This window comes from Plecotus auritus (genome assembly GCF_963455305.1).
Source record: "Plecotus auritus genome assembly, chromosome: 8".
NCBI lineage: Eukaryota > Metazoa > Chordata > Mammalia > Chiroptera > Vespertilionidae > Plecotus > Plecotus auritus.
The window spans coordinates 174,704,689-174,729,015 of NC_137782.1; the positions used below are offsets into that span (position 1 = coordinate 174,704,689).

The following is a 24,327-nucleotide window of genomic DNA, read 5'->3' on the forward strand; positions in this document are numbered from 1 at the left end:
CTCCCCAGGTCTAAGCCCCATCCACCAAGTCTAAGGCCCCCCCCACCAGGTCTAAGGCCCCTCCCCACCAGGTCTAAGGCCCCGCCCACCAGGTCTAAGGCCCCGCCCACCAGGTCTAAGGCCCGCCCCACCAGGTCTGTCCCCCTCCCCCACTCACCACTTCTACCTCCAGGCCAGCCACCCACAAAGAACAAAAGACACGGCAGACAGGATTTACAAAAGGAACCTGTATTCCAGCCAAAATATCTTTAAAAAGAAATCCCTTCGGAAGGGGGACACACCACGTGAGACGCCATACATGGAAAATATGAACTGAGATTACAAATCACACTTTGTCCGCGGGATTCCAAAGTGCACACACACAGGAGAAGGATCCGGACGCTCCTCTGTACATCACAGTGTTGGTGGGTGGCACAGGTTTCAGGTACAAACATGGCGTGGTTCCGCGTCACCACCGCGTGTCCAATACACCGCGTGTCCAATACACCACGTGTCCAAGCGCGGAGCCGCACTGCATGCTCTACACAGGACTGACATCCCTATGGGACGTGAGCAAAGATGGAGGGACCGTCGGGCGGGGGGCAGGGACCTCCCTCCCGGAGGCTCCTGGGCCCTGGAAGACGGGGTGGCACAGACCGAGGGGGCGGGGCTTCAGTGCACCTGCAATTCTAAGCCACACCGGCCCCGGCTCCATTGGGCATTCTTGGCAACACCAGCCCAAATCTCCTCATTTTCTTTCCATCAGGGCTCGGGGGCGTGATAAGGGATAAACCAGCTTTGGCATTTTTTAACGAGACCTTCATGAAACCTACACACGCAACATGCTTCCCCGGGATGAACGCACCGCACCGCCGTGTGAGCACAGGGGGTGTGTCCATACACGGGCATCTGAGGCACAGAGCGCTCTCCCTGCTTCCTGCCACCCCCGGACGTTTTCAAGACGGTCAAGGGGAGACGCCCCTGTCGTGTGAGATAGCCTTGAACTTTTGTGATGTAGAACAAAGATCAACTCGTCTGTGTTTCCTGCAAATCGGGCCACCTTTCCCCAGGAGCCTCGGACTCTACACAGAAGTCGGGGTGCGGGTTCTGGCCCGGTTTGTTCAACAGCGTGTGGTAGAGAATGTGCTCCCCTTTGCGGGGAAGTGGGGAGTGTGGGGGCCGGCAGCCACTCCGGGGGCTGAGGACGAACCACCCGGACAGGCGTCTGTGTCGTCGAAGGTTCTGCCTGCGCTCAGACCCCGGCTCGGCCTCCGCTCCGTGGGCCCCGGGTAACCCCTCCTCTGCAGATGCCGGGCCTGTGCCCCGGCGGGGAGGGCTCGCGGGCTGGGCTGTAGGACTCTCTGGACAGAGCCACCCTGAGCACCAGGCCCCCTCCCAACATGGCCGGTTCCAAAGGGTGTCAGGCCACGGGGGGTCGGCTGGGCCCTCCATCGCCCCGGGTGGTTCTGGGAGGCTCCACGCCCCCCCCCCCCCCCCCCGCCATGGAAAGGCCTCTACATGGATGGGCAGGCGTGTGCTCCCAGGGCCAGCGTGAAGCCGCCTGGGAAAGGGAATGGCATTGCCCCGTGAGACACCTGTGCTGAGAACAGGGAGGTTCCCCTCCCTCCCCCCGCCCAATGAGGGGAGCACGCCCCCATCTCACGGGGACGGGGATGGACGGCAAGGTTAGCGCGAGCTGCCGCCATGCTCCGGCTCCATGTGCCACCTGGTCGCTGGCACCCCGGGCAGGGCGGTGGCTGGGACTGAGCGTGTGGCCGAGGGAGATGCGGTAGGGAGGGCCTCGGCGGGCCTGCTGGTGTCCCGGGGAGCAGGAGGTCGGTTTTGTCGTCGCTGCAGCGGAGTGAGGGGTGCTGGGTGCGGGCGCTCCGAGCAGTGGGTGTCCTCTGGCCCCCAGGGGCCCAGCCCTGTGCCTGTGAAACCGTCAGCGCCGAAGGCACCGGGCGGCCGGGGCTGGGCGGGTGGGGCTGCCATGGGTCCCCCAGGACAGACAGACAGACGGACCCACGGGAAGAAAGTGACCAGAACTCTCGCCCGGGAAATGCGTCCCGGAGGACAGGGTTACCCAGAGCCCACAGTGCAGTGGGCCCGGCAGGACGGGCCGGGGGGTGAGCGTGCCCCCTGGACCACTGGACACACGGCCACGTCTTAAAGGGCCCTGGCTGGAGAAAGCTGATCACAAACCCCGCGATGAGGCCTCGAGCCCCGGCCCCCGGCTTCCGCTCCAGGCCCCCGGGTCGGTGCCTCTCAAAACGCTTCGACCCCCGACCCTGTTGCACCCCTCACGGCCAGGCCTCAGTCCCGAAGGCGCTCCAGGCCCGTCCTCGGTTCGTGCCTGAGGTTTAAACTGCATCAGCAGGAGCGACGTCGGCACGGAGTGGCCTCCTCAGTGGCTTCTGTCTCGTAAAGGAAAGAAGTAGCGGAGGGGACGGCGTGCGATCCTGTTCTCACCCACGGAGCACGGAGACGCGCAGAAGAGATGTCTGCCCGGGGCCTGAGCTGGACGCACACGTCCACGGGAAGATGCCAACACTCGTGGCTCACGGGCTCCCACAGCCAACGCCTGGGGTCGCCGTCAGGTCTGCCTCCACTCAAGTCCCGCGTGGGAAACTGCGTCAGCCTAACCCAGCCTTGGGCAAACTACGGCTGTTCTATTCGGTTCTCTTGCTCTCCCCTCCGCTCCTTTACTTTGAATTTATATTAGTTCACACAAACACTCCATCCATGCTCTCGTTCCGGCCCTCCGGTCCAGTTTAAGAACCCATGGTGGCCCTCCAGTCAAAAAGTTTGCCCACCCCTGGCCTAACCCCTCCACGGCGGTCACACCACAGCACCTGCCTTCCCGGTGGTGGCGCCCAAGTTCAATGCAATCCGCTGACCCTTTAAAAGCACCAGCTCGCCCGGCCGGCGGGGCTCAGGGGGGAGCGTTGACCTATGAACCAGGAGGTCACGGTTCCGACTCCCGGTCAGGGCACAGGCCTGAGTTGCGGGCTCCATCCCCAGTGGGGGGCGTGCAGGAGGCAGCCGATATGTGATTCTCATCATGGATGTTTTTCTCTCTCCCCCTCTCCCTTCCTCTCTGAAACCAATACAAATATATTTTTTAAAATAACCATAAAAGTACACGTGGCCTTAAAAGCCAAGTTAACGTCAATGCTCTGTAAAGAACACACACTCCCCACTTTCCAACGTTCGATGGGGTCACATGTGTCTCATGGGTCATGCTGCTGCCATGGCAACAGTCACACACAGCCCGCAAAGGCGAGTGGGGAGATCCCCAAGCGCGCGATGGCCCAGGAGGTGGCCGCGTCAGGACCGGAGCTCGGGGGACCGGGGCGTCTGCAGGGTAACCAGGTCCCAGAAAACCCGAAACCCAGGAAGCGGCCCCAGGACCCCGCTGAGGACCAAGGCCCCGTCTCTACCGACTGTCGGCCCAGGAAGGCAGAGGCCGCAGGGACTTCCTGCCAAACCACTCGAGAAACCCCTGCTGCTGCTGCTGCTGCTGCTGCTGGGGAGGGGGAGTCGGGCGCGGAACCGGCTCAGCCAAGAGAAGGACAAGAGGCGCAGCTCCGGTGCAGCTGCTCCTGGAACACACCTGCCTCCTCTTTCCCCTTCCCCGCCCGCCCGGGGATACGTCTCCATCAACTCTCAGAGGAGAGGGGGGGAGGCAGGGGGGGGGGGGGTGCCGACGTGAGAGACACACGTCGACTGGTTGCCTCCTGCATGGGGATCAAGCCTGCAACCGAGGTACCTGCCCTCGACCGGAATCGAACCTGGGACCCTGCAGTCCAAGGGCTGGCGCTCTATCCACCGAGCCACACCGGCCGGGGCCACGCCTGAAACGCCACGGCACCGGGACCACGTCCGCAGCGGTGCACGGCTCCCGCGTCTGCGTCCGCCCGACAGGTGTCAGGAAGGACGCGAGGGGCGCGGGAGGCTGTCCGCGAGTCCTGGGAAGGGGCGGGCCGGGCACAACTTCTGACCACGCACGTGTCCGAAAGGCGTGGGGCGGCGTGGAGGCACCGGGCCGACCGCTCACCGCTGCGCCGGAAGGACGGACCTCGCCAAACGCCGTAGCGATGAAGACAGCTGTCGCCAGCGGAACCGTCGCATTCTGTGTGCAGGGAGTCGAACCCGGACTTGTCTCGGCCGTGAGCTGCCGCCTTGAGGCCAAGGAGGAGACGAGGACACTTGCAGGAGAAGGTCTCCTAGGCGACCAGAGGGTCCCAGCGCCTCACCACAGGGAGGGAGCTGGCCCAGTGCGTCCTGCAGCACCTCCCCTGTCAAGTCAGAGTCTGCGTGGATGTGGCCCGCACGCCAGCCCTGCCCCCCACCCCACCCCCCCCCGGCCTCGGTGACTCCACGGGGGCCTCAGCAGACGCTCTGACATCAGCCCCCGAAATCCCGGCACCCACGTGACGTTGAAGCTCAACGGGGCCCATAAGGCAAGAAGGGTGTTTAGTGAGAGGGGAAGGGGCGGGGGGTCGGGCCTCCCGGAGGCAGGGGTCTCAGACGCTCCAGCTCCCGCCGTCCTCTAGGTGGGCAACGGGTCGTCGTCACCTTTACTGCACTTGCACTTGCAGCAAAGCACGAAGGGCGTGGCCAGCAGCAGGAAGGGCGAGGCCACCAAGAGCAGGAGGCCGAACCCGGCAAAAATGCCCACGACCTGCAAGGAGGACACACAGAGCAGACGGTCAGGTGGGTCTGTAGGGGCCACACTGCAGTACGGACCACACAGCCAGCCGGCCCTCCCCCACCACACCTCCTCCCCATCCATCCATCACCCACCACACAGCCAGCCAGCCAGCCCTCCCCCACCACACCTCCTCCCCCACCCAGCCCTCCCCCACCACACCTCCTCCCCCATCCATCCATCACCCACCCCACCTCCTCCCCCACCCAGCCCTCCCCCACCACACCTCCTCCCCCATCCATCCATCACCTACCACACCTCCTCCCCCATCCATCCCTCCCCCACCACACCTCCTCCCCCATCCATCCCTCACCCTCCCACACCTCCTCCCCCATCCATCCCTCACCCACCCCACCTCCTCCCCCACCCAGTCCTCCCCCACCACACCTCCTCCCCCATCCATCCCTCACCCTCCCACACCTCCTCCCCCATCCATCCCTCACCTACCACACCTCCTCCCCCACCCAGCCCTCCCCCACCACACCTCCTCCCCCATCCATCCATCACCCACCCCACCTCCTCCCCCACCCAGCCCTTCCCCACCACACCTCCTCCCCCATCCATCCCTCACCTACCACACCTCCTCCCCCATCCATCCCTCACCCTCCCACACCTCCTCCCCCATCCATCCCTCACCCACCACACCTCCTCCCCCATCCAGCCCTCCCCCACCCACACCTCCTCCCCATCCAGCCCTCACCCACCACACCTCCTCCCCATCCAGCCCTCACCCTCCTACACCTCCTCCCCATCCAGCCCTCACCCACCACACCTCCTCCCCATCCATCCAGCCCTCACCCTACTACACCTCCTCCCCATCCAGCCCTCACCCACCCACACCTCCTCCCCCACCCATCTATCCATGCTTGCCTCCATCCACCCATCCAGCTCTCACCCACCCATACCTCCTCCCCCATCCATCCATCACCCACCCACACCTCCTCCCCCATCCATCCATCACCCACCCACACCTCCTCCCCCACCCATCTATCCATGCTTGCCTCCATCCACCCATCCATCCATCACCCACCCACACCTCTTCCCCCATCCATCCATCACCCACCCACACCTCCTCCCCCATCCATCCATCACCCACCCACACCTCCTCCCCCATCCATCTATCCAGCCATGCTTTCCTCCATTATCCATGCAATGTCCATCCACCTGTCATCCATCCATAAACTCATCCATCTATTTTTCCACCCAACCACCCACCCATCTACCCATCTATCCATCCTCATCCATCCATCAATTCATCCATCCATCCTTCCACCCATTCATCTATCTATCCATCCTCCATTTATCCATCCATCCATCAACCCCACCCATCCATTATCCATACAACATCCACCCATTCATTCATTTTTATCTCCATCCACTCCTCCATCCATCCTTCCACCCACCCATCATCCATCCATCCATATTCCCTTCCCAATTTCCCCCCCTCACTCTTCCTCCCATTTCTCCTTTTCTTCTTTCTTATTTTCACTTCTCTTCCCCTCCCTCGTTCCTCCTAAGCACCCGAACATCCATCCACTGATGCATCCAGTTGACTCACAAGCTTGCCCCAAGCGAGACACTGTACTAGCTGTAGCAAAGACGGAGGCACTTAAGATGTTGGCCCTCAAGAAGCAGCCAGCCAGTGTGGAGGAAAGCGCCCACAATTCAATCAACGGTAACAATGCCATTAGCAAAGCTGCCGCAAGGCTGGGGGTACAGGGAGCCCTGGGGAGAAGGAGCGTTTTCCTTCATCCACCCATCTGCGATCACAAAGCGGGCAGGAGGTGGGCGGTAACCAAGAGCAGCTGGGATAAGGCAGAGACCGGGCCAGGCAGGCGTGGCGCATGGGGCGTGGCCGGCCCTGTGCTATTCCTGGCATTGGAAACCCAGGTTCCAGTGAAGGCTGAATGTCCAGCCGCCCGTGTGGACATCAGGCGGTGAGGCTGGTGGGTGGAGCAGGAATCTGCGCTTCCCTGGTTCCCTCCATCGGCCGCCTCCCTCCCACCCAGCGGAGAGGCCAGGATAGAGGCCTGAAGATGGGGTTACAGCCCCACCTAGTGCTCTGAGGGATAATTACACAAACCCACAGCACCTGGGTCCAGTTCTGACTGTTGCCTTCTCTCTGGGCCTGAGTTTTCTGAGGGATAAAATACACAGGGAGGTAGGAGGTCGCTGAGGACCGCGAGCAGCTCTGGGAGACTGCAGTATGGCAAGCACCCCAGGGTGTGCAGGGAAGTCTGCCTGGCCTTAGCTTCCTGCCGGACGCCATCACACACAGGCACGTGCATCCGTACGTCAGAGGTTGGGCTCATGCAGAGGATCAGTGTTTTCCGCCCACCGGTCCGACGGTCACCGGGGGAACCGTGCGCTGTGAATTCCGACTCCGGTTTGTCGCCATCACGCACACACCGACATCCCGGAAAACGTGAAAACTCGCAGGACGCGGTTCTGTACCCAGAGGGCGCTCTTGAGCAATCTCGGAACACAGGGTTAGTCCTGGCGGGGCCGGGGACTCAAAGACGGTCCGAAATCAGGACCCAATGCCACGGGCTCGGCCAGCTCACCGCCATCTCCGTCCACCTTGCCCGCTTGGCAGGCTGCCGGCGAGGCTGGGGACCCACTCTCGTGCCACGTGGTGACAGGAGGCAGACACTGCCGGGAGGAGGCAGCCAACAGAACAGCGAGACAGGAAGCAGATATCCCCAAACAGAAGCAACCCGTCAGTGAGCACGTGATACACGTGTTGGACGCGGATGACACGCTGGGGGGACAGACGGGAACAGAGCGCGGGCTCCCGAGGGATCGCGTCTGACAGCATCCTTCCCGCGGCAAAGCCCGACTTCAAAGGGACGGCGAGCCACACAGACCGAGTTCCTCACGGGGGTGGGGGGGGGCACCTCCCACAGTCGGTGCCCGTGTAGGGGGTGAACCGGGTGGGATGCAACGGGCACGCTCTCAACCTTCTGCCCCAAGATCGGCAGTGAAACACGTTCCAGAACGCGGAAACCACACCAAAGCCAACGGCCTGGTGAGGTGAAACGGAGCCTCCGTGGAAACCGGGCATTCGAACGCGGCGTCGGCACCGGCCGAGCACCTACGGGGGAGGGAGGGACCCAGGGCTGCGTCGCGTGCCCTGGGCCGGCTCACAAGTCCCTTCCTGATTTCCCGCGCAGTGACGTCACGGCGGCTCCTGAAATAGCCATCTCGGGAGTATCCGCACCCCAGGAAGGAGCCAACCCGGAGGGGGCCCCGTCCTTGTCCCTCCCCTCCCACCCCCGTGCGGCAGCCGCAGCCAGATGTGCCCACACGGCGGCTCCGGGTGCCCCGAGGCAGGGGATGGACTGAGGGGCAGTGGCCGCAGTGGCCTGGCCCACTCCCACGGGTGTGACGGCCCCTCCTCAGCCTGCCACCTGCCTCCCGTGCCTGCTGTTCTCAACAGCACACAGCACAGGACGGGGAGCGGGGAGGGTCTGTCCCCTAAGGAACGGGTCCCGTTGGGAGGGGGTCCTGGACGCACACGTAATGACAAACCTCGGGACACACTCCACCGGCCCCCAGCGCAGCCTCGGCAGCGGAGGGCACACCCCACGGGGTGAACACGGAGCGACCGGAGGGCACCACGGCCTCACTGCGAGCGGGCGGAGGTTCCAGGCGCCTGTTCCCAGCTCAGAGCAGCGGGGTGACCGGTGGGCACCACGCGCCCTGGTCCGGGCTGCTGTCCGAGGAGGCAGCTGAGCTCGGGGGAGAAGGCGCCGCCCCTCGCAGCTCAGACAGGACGGCGGGTCCCCGGGACGCCCGGACGAGGCCAAGGACTCTCGGCCGCCATCGTGGTTGAAGGGACTGAGCCGAGGGCCGAGGACAGCGCCCAGCTCCTCGCGCCAGGGGCACGTCCAGGAGCCTGCGTAGCCCCGCCCCGCTCCTCACCGCCTCCTGCAGCCCCGGGGCAGCACGGGACGCCACACGAGGAAAGTCACGTGGCCCAGGGCACGACAAAGTGTGCAAAACTGTCCTTGGGCCAGGACCCGCACGGATGGCCCGTGTTTCTACAGGGCAGGCCTCCAACCAACGGCAGGAGTGCTGGAAACCACACACACACACGTGCATGTGCATACACACACGCTCTTGCGCACACATGCATACATGTGCACGCACGCACACACACTTTAGCACACACCATGTGCACACACCATGCACATGTACACGCTCATGCACATGCATGCACACAACACACATGTATTCACACTCACACATGCATGCACACATTCATGCACGCGCACACTCATGCACACACACGCACACACCACACACATGCACTCGTGCACATGCACACACGTTTGCACCTTCACACATGCGCACACATTCATGTGCGTGCACACACATGCACACACTCATGTGCACACGCATGCACACACTCATGTGCACGCACATGCACACACTCATGTGCACACGCATGCACACACCACGTGCATACACTACACACATGTACACTCATGCATATGCGTGCGCACACCACACACGTGCACTCACACATACATACACATGCGTACACACACGTGTACACATTCATGTGCGCACGCACGCACACCCGTGCACACACTCATGCACGTGCATGCACACACCACACACGTGCACACACACGCGCGCACACACCCTCCCCGGGACGGAAGCCCAGCGGCTGCCCTACCTGTGTGCGATGCCAGATCACGGAGGCCCGGGAGTGGCCCAGCTTGTTCCTGCAGGGCCCCTTGTCATAGTGGATGAGCAGGAAGTCGTCCTGGGGAGAGGAGCCGTCAGGGGGGCAGTGCCCGTCCCGCCGCGCCCTTCGTCACGTCCCAGGCCAGCGGGACCTGCAGTGTGACCGCCCAGCCCGGCACACCCGCCCCACGGGACTCCTGCTGAGCGGCTCCGGATTGTGGAGGAGAGCGAACCGCGTGATGCTGGGTTCTGATCCAGCCGACCCGAGGCTCCGCCCCCCCCACCAAGGCTGCGCCTGCCCTGGCTGAGCTTGGTCCCCCGCAGCCTCCATCTCTGTGGCGGCCTCCGTCCCTCCCTTTCCCACTGGCCACCCCCCGGCACCCTGCAGACCTCTCCCTGGGAAGTGCTGCTCTCCGCTCAGCCCATCAACAGCAGCACCACGGGGGAGCCAGCCTCTGCAGGGTCTCCCGCCGTCCAGGAGGGGGCAGCAGCGCCCTCTGACTCTCAGGCACAGGCTGCCCCTGCCTGCCTCCTGCTGCTCTCACCGCCCACCTTGACCTCGGATCACCTTCCCATGACCTTGACCTCCACCGGATGGTCAGATTCCCCTCCCTGACGCCCGTCTGTTCAACCAGGCTCAGGGCCCCATGACTGGCACCCTGAACCTCTAGAACAGGGGTGGGCAAACTTTTTGACTCGAGGGCCACAATGGGTTCTTAAACTGGACCGGAAGCCGGAACAAAAGCATGGATGGAGTGTTTGTGTGAACTAATATAAATTCAAAGTAAAGGAGCGGAGGGGAGAGCAAGAGAACCCTCCGCTCTTTTGGCTCCGCGGGCCGGATAGAACAGCCGAACGGGCCGGATCTGGCCCGCGGGCCGTAGTTTGCCCACAGCTGCTCTAGAAACACCCCTGAGCGAGCAAATGGGTTACCTAGACACAGCCCCCCGGCCCCCGACGGGAGGTGCCCTCCCCCTCTTAGCCCTGAAAAGAACCAGCTCCCTAAGGGGCACAAAGGAGGGGCTGGTGGCTGCTTCTTCCTGCGAGGAGGGTGTGGCCAGGGGCCCGGCGTGTCTGCGAGGACAGCGGCCTTGGTTCCGGGGCCGGGAGACGGAGGCCGGACGCTGGCTGTCCTCCGGCCCCAAAAGCCCTCTGCGGGGAGCACGCTGGGCGGCTGCCACAGGGCCACCTCCTCCTGGGGACAGAGGGCGCCGGCCTGGGCCTGACTACGAGGGATGCCTGGGGCCCGAGGGCGGGACCTGCCAGGGCCCAGGGGCGGTTCTGTCACAGGGACCGTCTCCCCGATGATCGCTCAGAGGTATCACCACGGCCCGGGGGAACCCGGTGAGAACTGACTCGGACGCGGGGGGGCACTGCCCGGCCCCTGAGCAGAGCGGACAGCTTGCACCCAGAGGGGCACCCGCGGGCTGGCCTCCCGTGACTGGGGCCATCGGGGTGGCGGGCCACAGAGCCGCAGGCAGCGATGGCTCCGGAAATCACACGTGTCCTCACGCATTCCCATCCTTCCCCCACAACAATTCAGGGACACCGGATGCCGTGTAACGGACTGGCGTTTCGCTTCCCTTTCTCGTTAAGGGAAGTGCTGAGCGGCGGCCAGTCGCAGGTCAGATATCACGTCGCAGCACATCACGTTTCCTCAACACCACTGGAAGTCAGTGAAGTGCGAAACTGTCCCCCCGTGTGTGTGACGCACAGGGGGCCACCGAGACTGTGGGGCCGCAGAGCCTCCTGCGGCTCCTCGGCAAGGGCGCCCTGCGTCCCTGCGCCCTGGCGGGCGGCGGGCGGTACTCACGTCCAGGGACTCCAGGCAGTACCAGCAGAAGGCGTGCTTGCAGTTCTTGCACATCATCTGGGCGCAGCCTTCGTCCCGTTCGATGTAGACCTTGCACTTGGGACAGCGTTTGATGGGTGCGTCGTCCTCCTCCAGCCTGAACCCCGAACTGTGGGGAGAAGTGGGGGGTCAGGGCCCGCCCGCAGGGCCCGGGGGCGGCCGGTCGGTTGTGCTGGGCGCGGGGGCTTCCCCGGACGGACGGAGGTCGCTTGTTGGTAAACGAGAGAAAACGGGTGCGGCCCGTTCAGAGTTGGGGAAGAGCCGCAGCAGCAGCCCACGCCCCCTCTGAGACACGGGTGTGACCAGCCACGAGGACGGGGAGGCTCAGGAAGCGGGGGTCTGAGGCCCCACGGGGCTGTGGTCACGCTTCACGCCGGATGCGAGCGGCGTGTGCTTTCCAAAGGGCTGGTCACGTTTATGCGGTTCACCACTTTCAGGGAAACCAACTGCCAGCCGCCCGCGCTGACGGCCCAGCGAGGTCCCGGGCCCGCCTCCACAGACCGTCCTCCGGGGGAGCCGGGGAGGCCGGCAGGGGTGGCAGGAGGCCGCTGAGCCGGGGCCCGTGCTGGCTCGTCTACAGACTCGCTGCGGACCCTGCGCTCTGAGCCGGAGGGCGCCCGAGGCGTCCGTGTGCCCAGCACGGCCGCAGCAGCAGCAGCGCGCGAGGGGCAGGTAAGTGGCAGCCACGTTCCGCGCTGCCGATGAAAAGGTAACAGAACCCGGCCGGCGTGGCGCCGTGGCTGAGCGCCGACCTAGGAACCAGGAGGTCACCGTTCGATCCCCGGTCAGGGCACAGGCCCGGGTCGTGGGCTCGATCCCCAGCGTGGGGCGTGCAGGAGGCGGCCGATCCAGGATTCTCTCTCATCCATGTTTCTATCTATCGCTCTCCCTTCCTCTTTCTCTAAAAATCAATAAAAACATGTTTTACAAAAAGGAACGCAGATGTTCAGGTGAGGATGCAACGCCGTCCGTCCGTCCGTCCACCAGTCCATCCATCCGTCAGTCCATCCGCTCTTGTGTAAGAGGTGGCTGCAGGTGCGTGGGCGCTGGTGGACCCGGGCAGGGCCAGCTCTGTACACGCTCACGGAGCCGCCTCGGGTGAAGCCGATGGCTGCAGACACACGGTCCCCAGGCGCCAAGCCAGTGAGCGAGGCCACTCCCACGTCCGGCCACATGGCTGTGCCTGCAGGTGCCACCTTGGGGCAAGGGACCCGATGTTCTCGGGGGACTCGGAGCAGTTTTGAAGGAAACGCCACACCCCGGGCCAGCACACCCCGGGGAGCGTCTCCCAGGAGACGTTTGCGAACAGAAACGGTTACAGTAGGGAATTGGGGTGCGCCGGGGCCCGCGCAGAAGGCGACCTGCGTGCACAGGGCCCCGGCACTCCAGGCCCGAATGGCACGTGACCCTGTTCTCTCCGCACAGCTGTCCTCACGTCCACACACCCTCGTGCCTTTGAGACTCAGACATCAGGGACGTGAGCTACGCGGGCCGGCGCCCTGGGTGGCGGGGGACCTCGTGTCGAAGAGAGAGGCTCTGTTACAGGAAAGCAGCCGAGGGGACGCCGAGTCGTAAAAGACACCCGACCGCCAGCGCCAGGGCCAGGGAGGCGACAGGGCGTGGCGAGGACTGTGGCGAACGTGCCTCCCTAGAGAGGGGTGCCCGCTGCGTGTGCCAGGATCTGGGGGGCGAGTTCAAGCCAAGGCGGCGGGAGCCGTCAGCCACGCAGGCGGACGAACTAACACAACGTGGGGGTGCCGCCATCAGCCGGGCCACCTCCCAGCGGACACGGAGGCGGGGTCACCGGCCCCACCCTGGCTGCCGGGAAGCTGAACCAAGGAGGACGGGAGCCAGGCTTGGGGAGGGATAAGGAGTCCCAGGAACGGGGGTGGGCGGGGAGGGGAGAGGGCAGAGAGCAGTGTTCCTGGGCATCTTCCGGGAGGAACCCCCCTCCCCCACTCCCCCCCCCCAGCCCTGCCTCCCGGGCTGGAGCCTACCTGGTGTCCCCGGGAAGGAAGGTGATGGGCATGGTTTCCGGGCAGCCCCGGCCGGGGTGCCAGCGGGCCTTGCAGGTGGAGCAGAATTCCGTGGCGCAGGCCTGGCACTGCACCGGCTGCGGCGTCTGCAGCCCCAGCTCCGGCAGCTGGCACACGGCCTGGCAGGTGGACGCCGGGCACCAGGTCCGACAGGGGTCCAGCAGCACCTCTGGCACAGGGACACGAGGGACAGGTCAGGCTGCTGCGGACGGGGCCTCGGGCCCAGACCCAGGCCTCACGTTCTTATTTCGTTTTATTTATAAATATCTTTTTATGGACTTCACAGAGGGAGGGAGAGGGAGAGAGAGAGAAACATCCGTGATGAGAGAGAATCATGGATCGGCGGCCTCCTGCACGCCCCACACTGGGGATGGAGCCCGCACCCCGGGCCTGTGCCCTGACCGGGGACTGAACGGTGACCTCCTGGTGCACAGGTCGGCGCTCACGCTGAGCCCCGCCGGCCGGGCCTCCCGTGTTTCACGGCGGAGAGCGTGTTGCAGTCTTACAGGCTTTCACCACCACACGTTTCAAAGGAACAGAACAAGCCCGTGTTTTCAGGCCGCATCTCCAAACCGGCCCCACGGCGGCCACAGTCGGAGCGCGGACACCGTGCCGGGTGAGCGGTGCCTGCGGACGCACTTCCGCCAGGACAGCCGGGCGCATTGGTTTTGGCTGTTGACGTCACGTGAGCAAAGGCTTTGCAGCAACAGGACCCACAGGCGTGCGTCTGTAACCCCAAACTGGCCTGTTTTCATGCAAAACGAACAAAACGTCCCCTGGACTGAGCCCAGGCTCCGGAGCCTAACAGCTCGCGTGGCCAGCGGGACGCTGACCCGGCCGCGATGTTCAACGCACCCGATGTCACAGGGCGGGCGTCTGCTCGGGACCCAGGCGACGGCCATGGCCAGGTTCTCTGTTTTCCGAGGAGCCCCCCCTTCAGGGCTCCCCCGCTGACCTGCGGCCACACGGCCTTGGACTGACTCCATCAACCGCCAGATCCCAATGCCAGGCGCCACCGGCACACAAGCCCCTCCCCGGCGGCCTGGCTCCGGGCTTGAGCGTCGACCTGGGAACCAGGAGGTCAGGGTTCGATTCCCCGTCAGGGCCCAGGCCCGGGTTGTGGGCTCGATCCCCAGTGTGGGGCGTGCAGGAGGCAGCTGATCCGTGATTCTCTCCCATCATGGATGTTTCTCTCTCCCTTCCTCTCTGAAATCAATAAAAAAAAATTTTAATTAAATAAAACAAGCTCCTGAGAAGTAATTTCAAGGCCCTCCCAACGCTGTTTTTTGCTTCTCTAACTCGGCCACACATTCCTTTGTTATTATAGTTATTTTGAGAAGTCAGCCTCAAGAGAAAGTATCTCCAGCATTTCTTTAAAACACACGGAGGCTGCAGGGAGACTCCCGACGGTCCTCTGGTCTCCCCCGAGGAGCCCAAGGCCCAGAACAGAAACACAGAAGCAAGTCCTGGCCGGTGCGGCTCCGTGGACAGAGCGTCGGCCTGCGGACTGGAGGGTCCCCAGTTCGATTCCGGCCGAGGGCACGTGCCTGGGTTGCAGGACAGCCAATCCGTAATTCTCTCTCATCACTGGTGTTCCTCTCTCTCTCTCCCCCTCTCCGTTCCTCTCTGAGATCAATAAACACATATTTAAAAAATGGAACACGGAAGCGAGGCCAAAGGGCACGCATCGACTCTGTGGACAGGGTGGCACGTGCACGTCAGAGCAAAGACTCTGTGGACACGGTGGCACGTGCACGTCAGAGCAAAGACTCTGTGGACACGGTGGCACGTGCACGTCAGAGCAAAGACTCTGTGGACACGGTGGCACGTGCACGTCAGAGCAAAGACTCTGTGGACACGGTGGCACGTGCACGTCAGAGCAAAGACTCTGTGGACACGGTGGCACGTGCACGTCAGAGCAAAGAGGACAATCGAGGGTTGTGACACTTGCGATGTCATCTCAGACGCGCTGTTATCGACGTCACAGCCGTACGCACGTTCCACGCCGCTCCACGCCGCGCCCCGGAGACCCCGGGGTCAGGGCTGGTGAGGGCGGGCAGGGCCCTGGGGGAGGGATCGCCCCCTCCCCCCCTCCCACTAAGATGGAACTCGGGGTGAGCCCGTTGGCCTCCGCGGAGTCAGTGCAAACGGGTGAGACGGCCTGGGCGGCTGTGGGTCGCTCACGGAGATACGGCCCAGACCGGGAAGTCCAGGCGGGCGGGAGCCGGGCGGACGGAGTGCAGGGAGAGGTCAGGCTGGGGAGAAGGTGACCACACCCTCCCGCAGGCCTTCCCGCCGCCTGCGGCTCCCACATTCGTGCAGGTCCCCGGGCTCAGCCCTCGGCGGCCCGGCCTTCACCTGGCTGAGGAGCAACGCCCCCGGGTCCCGCCTCGCTGCGTCACCCCATGAGCCCACGTCTCCATAAGCGATGTCACCCCGTGAGCCCACGTCTCCATAAGCGATGTCACCCCGTGAGCCCACGTCTCCATAAGCGATGTCACCCCGTGAGCCCACGTCTCCATAAGCGATGTCACCCCGTGAGCCCACGTCTCCATAAGCGATGTCACCCCGTGAGCCCACGTCTCCATAACCGATGTCACCCCGTGAGCCCACGTCTCCATAAGCGATGTCACCCCGTGAGCCCACGTCTCCATAAGCGATGTCACCCCGTGAGCCCACGTCTCCATAACCGATGTGGTTCGCGAACCCCTCCTGCTCCCACTGCTCCCCGAGGCCCTCCAGCTCGGGGTGTGGAGAATTCAGAATGACGGCTGACCCCCAGGACTGCCATCCCCGTCCCCCTCCGGTCGTAGTGAAGGACGCCCCACGCCCTCTACCGAAAACACGCCCGCCGGCCGCCCGGGGGCAGTCAGAGGCCGCCTAACCGGCTCCTCTGTCGGGCACCTACCTCTTTCAAACTGCAGCTTTTTATATCTTTGCATGATTTCAGCCGCCACCATGCACTCAATCTGCGGGAGAAAAGACACACGGACGAGGGGTGTGACCAGCTGAGGGCTGGGCCACAGGCCGGCTCAGCCGCAACAGCACCCCCCGCGCCCCCCCCACCGCCCCCGGCTGTCCCGGCTGTCCCGGCACGCGCCTCATGCTCCTGCAGGCGGCCCTGCTTCGGGCAGGCAGCATCCGGGCAGCTGATGGTGGTTTCGAACCCTTCTTTGATCAGGAGCTCCACGTACTGCTTCAGGCACTGCAACAGACCAGAGACGCACCCGTGAAATGGACACGCATGGGCGGGGGACAGGTGGGCAGGGAGACAGGTGGGCAGGGGGGACAGGTGGGCAGGGAGGGACAGGTGGACAGGGGGGACAGGTGGGCAGAGAGGGACATGTGGACTGGGGGGACAGGTGGGCAGGGAGGGACAGGTGGGTGGGGGGACAGGTGGGCGGGGAGGGACAGGGGGCAGGGGGACAGGTGGGCAGGGAGGGACAGGTGGGTGGGGGGACAGGTGGGCGGGGAGGGACAGGGGGCAGGGGGACAGGTGGGCGGGGGGACAGGTGGGCGGGGGGACAGGTGGGCGGGGGGACAGGGGGCAGGGGGACAGGGGGCAGGGGGACAGGGGGCAAGGGAACAGGGTGACAGGTGGGCGGGGGACAGGGGGATGGGGGAACAGGGGGCAGGCGGACAGGTGGGCAGGGGACAGGGGGCAGGGGGACATGGGGGCAGGGGGTCAGGGGGACAGGGACTGGGGGGGACAGGGGAGCAGGGGACAGGGGAGCAGAGGACAGGGGGCAGGCGGACAGGTGGGCGGGGGACAGGGGGCAGGCAGGGAGGGCCGGGTCGCTCTGCTCAGGGGCAGTGCGGTAGTGCCCACTGCTTCATGGCCGCCTCTCAGTATTCTCACGGGACCCGACAACCCCCCCATCCGACGTAAAAACCCAGTCACCAAAGGAGGTGCTGGCGGCTCCCCCAGAGGGCACGGCCGAGCCCTGGAGGCAGGAAGGACTGGGGGTGGCAGGTTATCGCTCCACCGGCCAGCGCCCGAGCCGCCACCCACAGGGCCCACGGGTGAGAGGTCCACGCAGCAGAGACTTTGGTTGGTGTCTTTCAAGTTGAAAGAAAATGGTTCTTTCCGTTTTGGAGTTTGAATGGGAAGAAAAAACCATGGACGTTCAATGGGGTGAGCTGGAAATGAACCCTGCCCCATTCTCCCTTCCTGACGAGCAAAAGGCTGCGTCCGAGTGAGGCCGGATGGGCACGGAGGCCCCGTAATTGTTTTTTTTTTTAAAATATATTTTATTAATTTTTTACAGAGAGGAAGGGAGAGGGAGAGAGAGCTAGAAACATCGATGAGAGAGAAACATCGATCAGCTGCCTCCTGCACACCTCCTACTGGGGATGTGCCCGCAACCAAGGTACAAGCCCTTGACCGGAATCGAACCCGGGACCCTTCAGTCCGCAGGCCGACGCTCTATCCACTGAGCCACACCGGCTTCGGCAAGGCCCCGTAATTGTTACGAGCAAATCACTGGGCCCCAATCAAGCCCCGTCTTACGGAGATCTAAATGGGATTTCAAAACATTCTGGTTTAAACCAGTGGGCAGGCAGCTTGGGATTCCAGCTGGGCCCACCCACCAGCACGGAACTGCTCCATGTACAGGGAGGCCTGGGCCGGCCGGCGTGGCTCCGTGGCTGAGCGTCAACCTATAACTAGGCGGTCACGACGGTCACGGCTCGATTCCCGGTCGGGGCACATGCCGGGTTGCGGGCTCGGTCCCCAGGGTGGGGTGTGCGGGAGGCAGCCGATCCAGGATTCTCTCTCCTCGTGGATGTTTCTCTCTCTCTCTCGCCCGCTCCCTTCCTCTCTGAAATCAACACAAACATACCTATTACCAAAAAAAGGTGTGGTCTGCAGACACGGATGCAAAAAAAGGTGTGGGGGGACAGGTGGGCGGGGGGGACAGGGGGCCCGCGCACCCACCAGCGTGCAGAAGACGCAGCGGCACTGCGCCAGGGTGGTCATCTGCTCCACCGGGTACTCGCCGAGGCACAGCTTGCACGACACCAGCGGGTCCAGGGCCAGTTCCCACGTGGGCCGGTACCACGCCGTGGTCATGGCCGAGCAGTCTGCAGGAGAGAGGGCGCCGTCAGACCCTCCCCCGGCCCCTGCGCTGGGGCAGGCAGGGGTCGCATCTCCTGGCTGCGGCCTGGAGGAGAGACCCGGGCGGTGGCCAAGGGCCTGCCGCGGACCCTGGGGTTTCGGGGACCCACTGGGGTCCTCTGAGAGGTTCCCCAGAGGCCCCTGACTTGGGTCTGTGGGTGGGTCCTTCCCCGTATGGATGGCGACAGTCAAGGTTAGATGCTGAGAGACCCACCCGGCCCACACTTCCCTCCATCCCTCTGAGGGCCACTGAGTAAGGGGACCCCCCCACCACCAGCACCCAGGCCAGGAGGGCAAAGCCTTAGCTGAGAGAGCCATCGATGGGGGCGATGACCTCAGCCCTGGTGACCTCGGAAGGGACCGCGCCTTCCACCCTGGCTCCATCCGCACCCCAGGGGCCCCGAACCTCAGAAACGGCCCAGGCTCCGTGGCCTCCTTACACCCTCACAGGTCCTCTAAGCCAGGAGTCCTCAAACTTTTTAAACAGGGGCCGGTTCACTGTCCCTCAGACCGTGGGAGGGCCAGACTATCGTTTTAAAAAAAAACTATGAACAAATTCCTATGCGCACTGCGGGCCCGGGACGCGTCGGCTGCTAAGCAGGACAGGCAGCGGCCCCCGGCGGGCCGGATCCATGTCCTCGGCGGGCCGCAGGTGGCCCGCGGGCCGTCGTTTGAGGACCCCTGTGTGGCTTCGGGAGGCCTAGGCCTCCGCAGGTCCGCGCGCTCGCTCGGGGACCTGCTGCGTCACACCCACCACACCGTGGAGGCGAGGCCCACGCCCCAACCTCACGACACACGCTGGCCACGCCCCACCCAGGGGTCACGGCTCGATTCCAGGTCCGGCACATGCCCGTGTTCTGGGCTCCATTCCCCCGTTGGGAGCGTGCAAGAGGCAGCCGCTCAATCAACGCTTCTCTCTCCTCATCGATGGGTCTCTCTCCCTCCCGCTCCCTTCCTCTCTGAGATCCATAATAAAAATGTTTTTTTTAAAAAAGAATACTGGCAGCGTCCTCCAGGGGGCAGTGGCTGCTCACTCCTTCAGGGGGGTGGGGGGGAGCAGGGGGGCGGGGAGGAGAGACTGTGCTGAAAGGCCTGGGGTCAGAGTCTCAGGCCCGGGGCAGCGTCTCGGGGTGAACAGATCGCTCTGGAATCATGGGACGTGAGGTCAAGCTCTCGTCGGGCCCTCGGCGGGCGATGTTGGAGAAATGATCCTCCCTCCTGCGTTTCGAAACCTGAGTCACCGTCACCTCCACGGACCCCTGCTGCACGAGTGGGAGCTTCCTTACAATTCCCGGGCCGCCACCTGCTTGGGTAGCGCGTGGGGTCCCGGGCCGGACGGGGCCCAAGTGCGTTTCAGAAGGGCGGGAACCGAGGGGTCCCCCTTCCACCTGGAGCCCCCGAATCCCACCCCCACCTCTCCTCCCGCCCTAACCACCGCCTGTCACCCTAGACCAGGTCCCACCGGCCGTCCTCCCAGACCAGTGGTCGGCAAACTGTGGCTCGCGAGCCACATGCGAGCCGCGGTTTGCCGCTGTGTTGACTAATGAGTTTGCCGACCACTGGGAAAGGGGCTTAATCACAAGGAACAACAACAGCCTCTAATTATTGGAATCGAGGGTCTAGGTCAGTGGTCGGCAAACTCATTAGTCAACAGAGCGGCAAACCGCGGCTCGCGGGCCGCATGTGGCTCGCGAGCCGCAGTTTGCCGACCACTGTGACCCAGACCATCTCGCCGCCAGCCCTGGCGAAGCCCCTTTTCCTGTTTACATCCTCTGCGGAGACGTGACCCTTCGCACACACTGCAGGCTCGACCTCTTGCTTCCTTTCTCCCGGGACGGCCGCTTCCACTTGACCTTGAGACGGCGTGGCTCCCCACTGCCCGGGCCCCTCCCCCCCCAGGCCTTGACCGTCTCAGGTCACACCCTAGCTGCCCAGCACCCGTCAGCGTCCCCCTCGAGGGCAGACACCCTCTGGCCTGCGTTCAAAATCCCGATCCCGATGCTGATGACCATCGGACGTATTTCACCCCCGAAACGCTGTGCCTGCCGTCTGAGCCCCCGGCCCCGCGCACAGGACGGGCCGAGGAGGACCCGGTACACAGCCCACGGCTGCGAAGCTGAGACAGGAACTGGCTAGGAGTCACAATGCACAAGCAAAGAGAAAACGCAGTCTCTGCTTCCCCCCGGGGAGTGCGGCGTCTTACGAAACCGCCAGCTATTTTAAGAACATCTGGTGGATTCTATCCCATCCCAGCAACTCGGAAGGGTCAGGAGGCGGCTGCCCCTTGAGCGCGGGCTGGGGCCGCGCACGGAGCCGTGACGGGAGCCAGCGGCCCGGACGAGGAGACAGCGCAGCAGGAGCTCAGCGCGGAGGGGGCGGTCCACACACACGGGCAGGCGACGTGGCCACTGGGCCAGGACCCCGTGCCCGGGCTGCGGGCTGCGGGTCCCGCTCCTCCCACCTGCACCCCTTCAGCGAGCCAAGGGCCAGCCAGTCCCGGGCCCCCCTCCCACCGCCCCGCCCTCCTGTCACGCCTGGACAGAACACTGGACTATTTCCACTCGCTGCTGCCCAGGATCAACCCCCAAAACCTGAAAACGCACATCCACACGAACCCGCAGCGGATGCCACAGCAGCCGCGTCCCATGGCCGCCCGCGCGGGAAGCAGCCAAGGTGCCCCCCCAGGGGAGACACACCGCCCGCCGCCCCCCCGCTAAGGCGACGCGCTCCCACGCCCCGCGGGGACACGGAGGACCACGTGAGACAAGCCGACCGTGACGGCTACGCAGACACTGTCACGGCGCCACCACGTCCTATGCGTGCGTCAAAGTCCACGGAACACACCACACCAAGCGTGGGCCCTAAGGTAAATGCTGGGGACCGGACGGCGCCCCCAGCAGGCACACCCAGCGCTGCCCTAAGCCTCCGCGTCTTTAGGCGGGAACAGGGTTAGAGGAGGTCAGGAGGGCGACGCCCTAATCTAACAGCACCACGGCCTCGGCACAGAGGCGCTCCGGGGGGGCAGTGGCCCCACCGAACCTCCAGACACTCTCTCCAGCACAACCCACACCCCTGAGGTCCTGGAACCAAGGAAGAGAGGGAGGGAGGGAGGGAGGAGGGAGGGAGGAGGGAAGAGGGAGTGAGGGAGGGAGGGAGGAGGGAGGGAGGGAGGAGGAAGGAAAGAGGGAGGGAGGGAGGAGCGAGGGGAGGGGAGGAGGGAGGGAGGAAGGAGGAAGGAGGGAGTGAGGAAGGAAAGAGGAAGGGAGGAAGCGAAGGAGGAGGGAGTGAGGGAGGGAGGGAGAAGGAAGGGAGGAGCGAGGGGAGGGGAGGAAGGAGGGAGGGAGGAGGGAGGGAGGAGGGAGGGAGGAGGGAGTGAGGGAGGGGAAGGAAGGAGGAGGGAGGAAGAAGGGAGGGAGGAGCGAGGGGAGGGGAGGAGGGAGGGAGGGAGGGCGCTGCTCTCATCCTTCCACAGAAACAGGCCACACTCAGAGCTCACAGGGGCGGAAGAACAGACACAATGGACAAAGAGGACCCACAGACTCCAGAGGACCCGGCTGGCTGAGCTGCCCCCGCCCACCCCCCCCACCCCCCCCAACCTGCCTGAACGGGTTCATGAAGACACGGCGCCCAGTGAGGCTCCCTCCGTGTGCCTTGTAACTTAGCCGCCCGCCCTGCCCGGTGAGAGCAGCCTGTCACTTCGGACATCGGGACCCACCCTGGAACGGGGCCTGGGCAGCGGGACAGGAAATGCCTGGGGGGGCGGGGGGGGCGGGGGGGGGCGGGCAGGGGAGCCGCTGCCTTGGGAGCCCACCCCGCCCACCCCCATCCCAGCTGCAGGCGGCACCCCTGGCAGACAGCAGGCCGGCTGCGGAGACGGGCCCGAGAGTCCCCAGCAAGCCCAGCTCCAGCTGCTGCTGGCGGACCAGGGGGAGGGGGCACCCCGCGAGGACACCGCATCCCCCGCCAGCGGCCGTGGAGGGTCCCCACGGAGGCCGGGCCGCTCTGGCGGGCAGACCTGCGCACCCACCACCCACCGGAGCTGGGGCAGCCTCTGGAGCGGCCTCCGGGGCAGAGTCCGGCCCTTCATTCCTAAGACACACAGTGGGGGCGCCCGTCCCCAGAGCCCCACCCCCGAGCTTCTGAAATTGACCTCAGAGAGGAAGGGAGCGAGATGGAAACACCCATGGCCAAGGGAATCATGGGCCCGCTGCCTCCGGCACGCCCCCCACGGGACCGAGCCCGCACCCTGGGCCTGTGCCCCGACCAGGAACGGAACCCTGACCTCCTGGTTCACAGGCCGACGCTCCACCCCCGAGCCCCGCCGGCCGGGCCCCACACAGGAGCTTGAACGGTCTCCGCAGCGTCCGCGTCCGGGCCTGCCCCCCACGCCAGCCAGCCCGGCCCGGCCCCGCAGGAAGGGGGTGCCGGGGAGCCCCAGGAAGACCAGCTCCACAGGCCTCGGAGTCAGCGGTAACAGTCAGACACGCGGTCCCGGGCTGGCCGTGGCCTTGGGCCTCCTCACTCCCAGGGCTCAGGGGCTGCAGGAGTCTCGCCCACACCCTCTCCCTGCCCCTGTCACGGGCAAACCGCCCAGGGTTCGCCACGTTCGCCACGATGCCCGTCTTTTCCTGCCGCAGACGCTGGGAAGTGGCCCAGGGCATCAGCAGTAAAGCCGGGGGGGGGGGGGGAGGGGGCAGGCGCCCCATCCCTGCTCTGAATGGATCTCAGGCACTCGGCCCACGGCACGCCCACTGCCCTGCCCCCCTTCCCGCCTCGGCCGGAGGATGGCACGGGGGAGGGGGGCGGATGAAGCAGGGCGCACGCGTGGGTGCAAAGGGCCTCCATGCAGGTCCAGAAACCGGGGCCACGTCTCAGCGTGGCGGCTGGTGACCGCGGACCCTTCCTGACCGTCCCCGCTCCTGCCCGGACCGAGGGTCTCCCCTGCGCTGCTGGGAGCTGCCCGCAGGGCCCCCTCTGCGCCCACGAGGGCTCCCTCCTCCCCCCGTGGGGGCGGGCGTGGCCGGCTTCGCCCAGCGTGTCCGGGCTGGGCTCCCACTCAGGGCCTCACTCCCGTCGTGACTGGCCGCCGCCCGCACAGGCACTGCTGCGGTTGGGCTGGTCCCCCTTTGGGGCACAGAGGGGCCCCCTCAGAAAAAACGCCACCGCTGTTTCCAACCGAAGAACAAGCACTCATCCCTTTAGGCCCACGGAGCCCCGGGGACGGGGGAGCGCGCGACCTGGTGGTGGCACCGACAGGCCCCTCAGGAGGCCAGGATGCCCACCCCCACCCCGTGCCCACGGCCCCGGCCAGAGGACAGGTCAGTCACACAGCCCGCCCCCCGTGTCCCCACGCCACTGCCAGAGGCCGCCCATCACCCGGAAATCTGTCGTTTCGGCCCCCCCCCCCGACCCAGGACAAAGGCCAGGTCCTCGGGGTGTCCTGGGATGGACAGCAAGACCGCGGGCAAGGGGCATGGCCGAGGTCAGGAGGTCAGGAGGTCAGGAAGGGCCCACCCACCGCAGCTCCATCCACCCCCCTCAACGACTTCTGCTTCCCGCGCCTCAGCCACGTGTCCACGCCCGCACCCCCTACGGGAGGGCGCATCCGACAGGCACTCGGGGGACACCTAGGCCCCATCCCTGTCTTCCCTGACCCCGCCGGGGAGGCCCACGTGCAGAGGACAGAACCAAAGTCAGGGGGCGGGGGCATGACCACGGAACTGCCGCGAACACTGGGAACGTTCGCCCTCGGACCCGGGCCCTCGCCCGTCCCGCCATCCCCCACGCGGTAAGCCCCGGAGACAGAAAACAAGCCACAGAACTTACTCAAAATCAGTTCCGACATGGCAGCCAGGACCCCCCGGGGCCGCCACGGAGCTTCAGCTAAAGGGTGTTCACGAAGCCTGGCTGGGGGCTCAGGGGCTGAGTGTCGACCTAG

The 24,327-nt window shown here is 65.0% G+C and overlaps 1 protein-coding gene across 5 annotated transcripts in view; it reads right to left on the reverse strand.

Annotated features, from left to right (window-relative positions):
- Nucleotides 1-221: 221 nt before the first annotated feature.
- RNF144A (ring finger protein 144A) overlaps nucleotides 222-24,327 on the reverse strand; it is a 60,768-nt gene continuing 36,662 nt past the window's right edge. For 3 of the 5 annotated variants that reach the window (XM_080683021.1, XM_080683023.1, XM_080683024.1), the window contains exons 2-8: nucleotides 18,210-18,355; nucleotides 16,374-16,478; nucleotides 16,182-16,242; nucleotides 13,235-13,442; nucleotides 11,199-11,346; nucleotides 9,375-9,464; nucleotides 222-4,663 (exon numbers count right to left, since the gene is read on the reverse strand). In XM_080683021.1, coding sequence (XP_080539147.1) covers nucleotides 4,532-4,663; nucleotides 9,375-9,464; nucleotides 11,199-11,346; nucleotides 13,235-13,442; nucleotides 16,182-16,242; nucleotides 16,374-16,478; nucleotides 18,210-18,344 — 879 coding nt within the window. In that variant the 5' untranslated portion in view covers nucleotides 18,345-18,355 and the 3' untranslated portion in view covers nucleotides 222-4,531. Of the gene's footprint in view, nucleotides 4,664-9,374; nucleotides 9,465-10,309; nucleotides 11,347-13,234; nucleotides 13,443-16,181; nucleotides 16,243-16,373; nucleotides 16,479-18,209; nucleotides 18,356-22,671; nucleotides 22,698-24,327 lie in introns of those variants that run through there. The other 2 variants (XM_080683022.1, XM_080683025.1) reach the window with 2 other exon arrangements.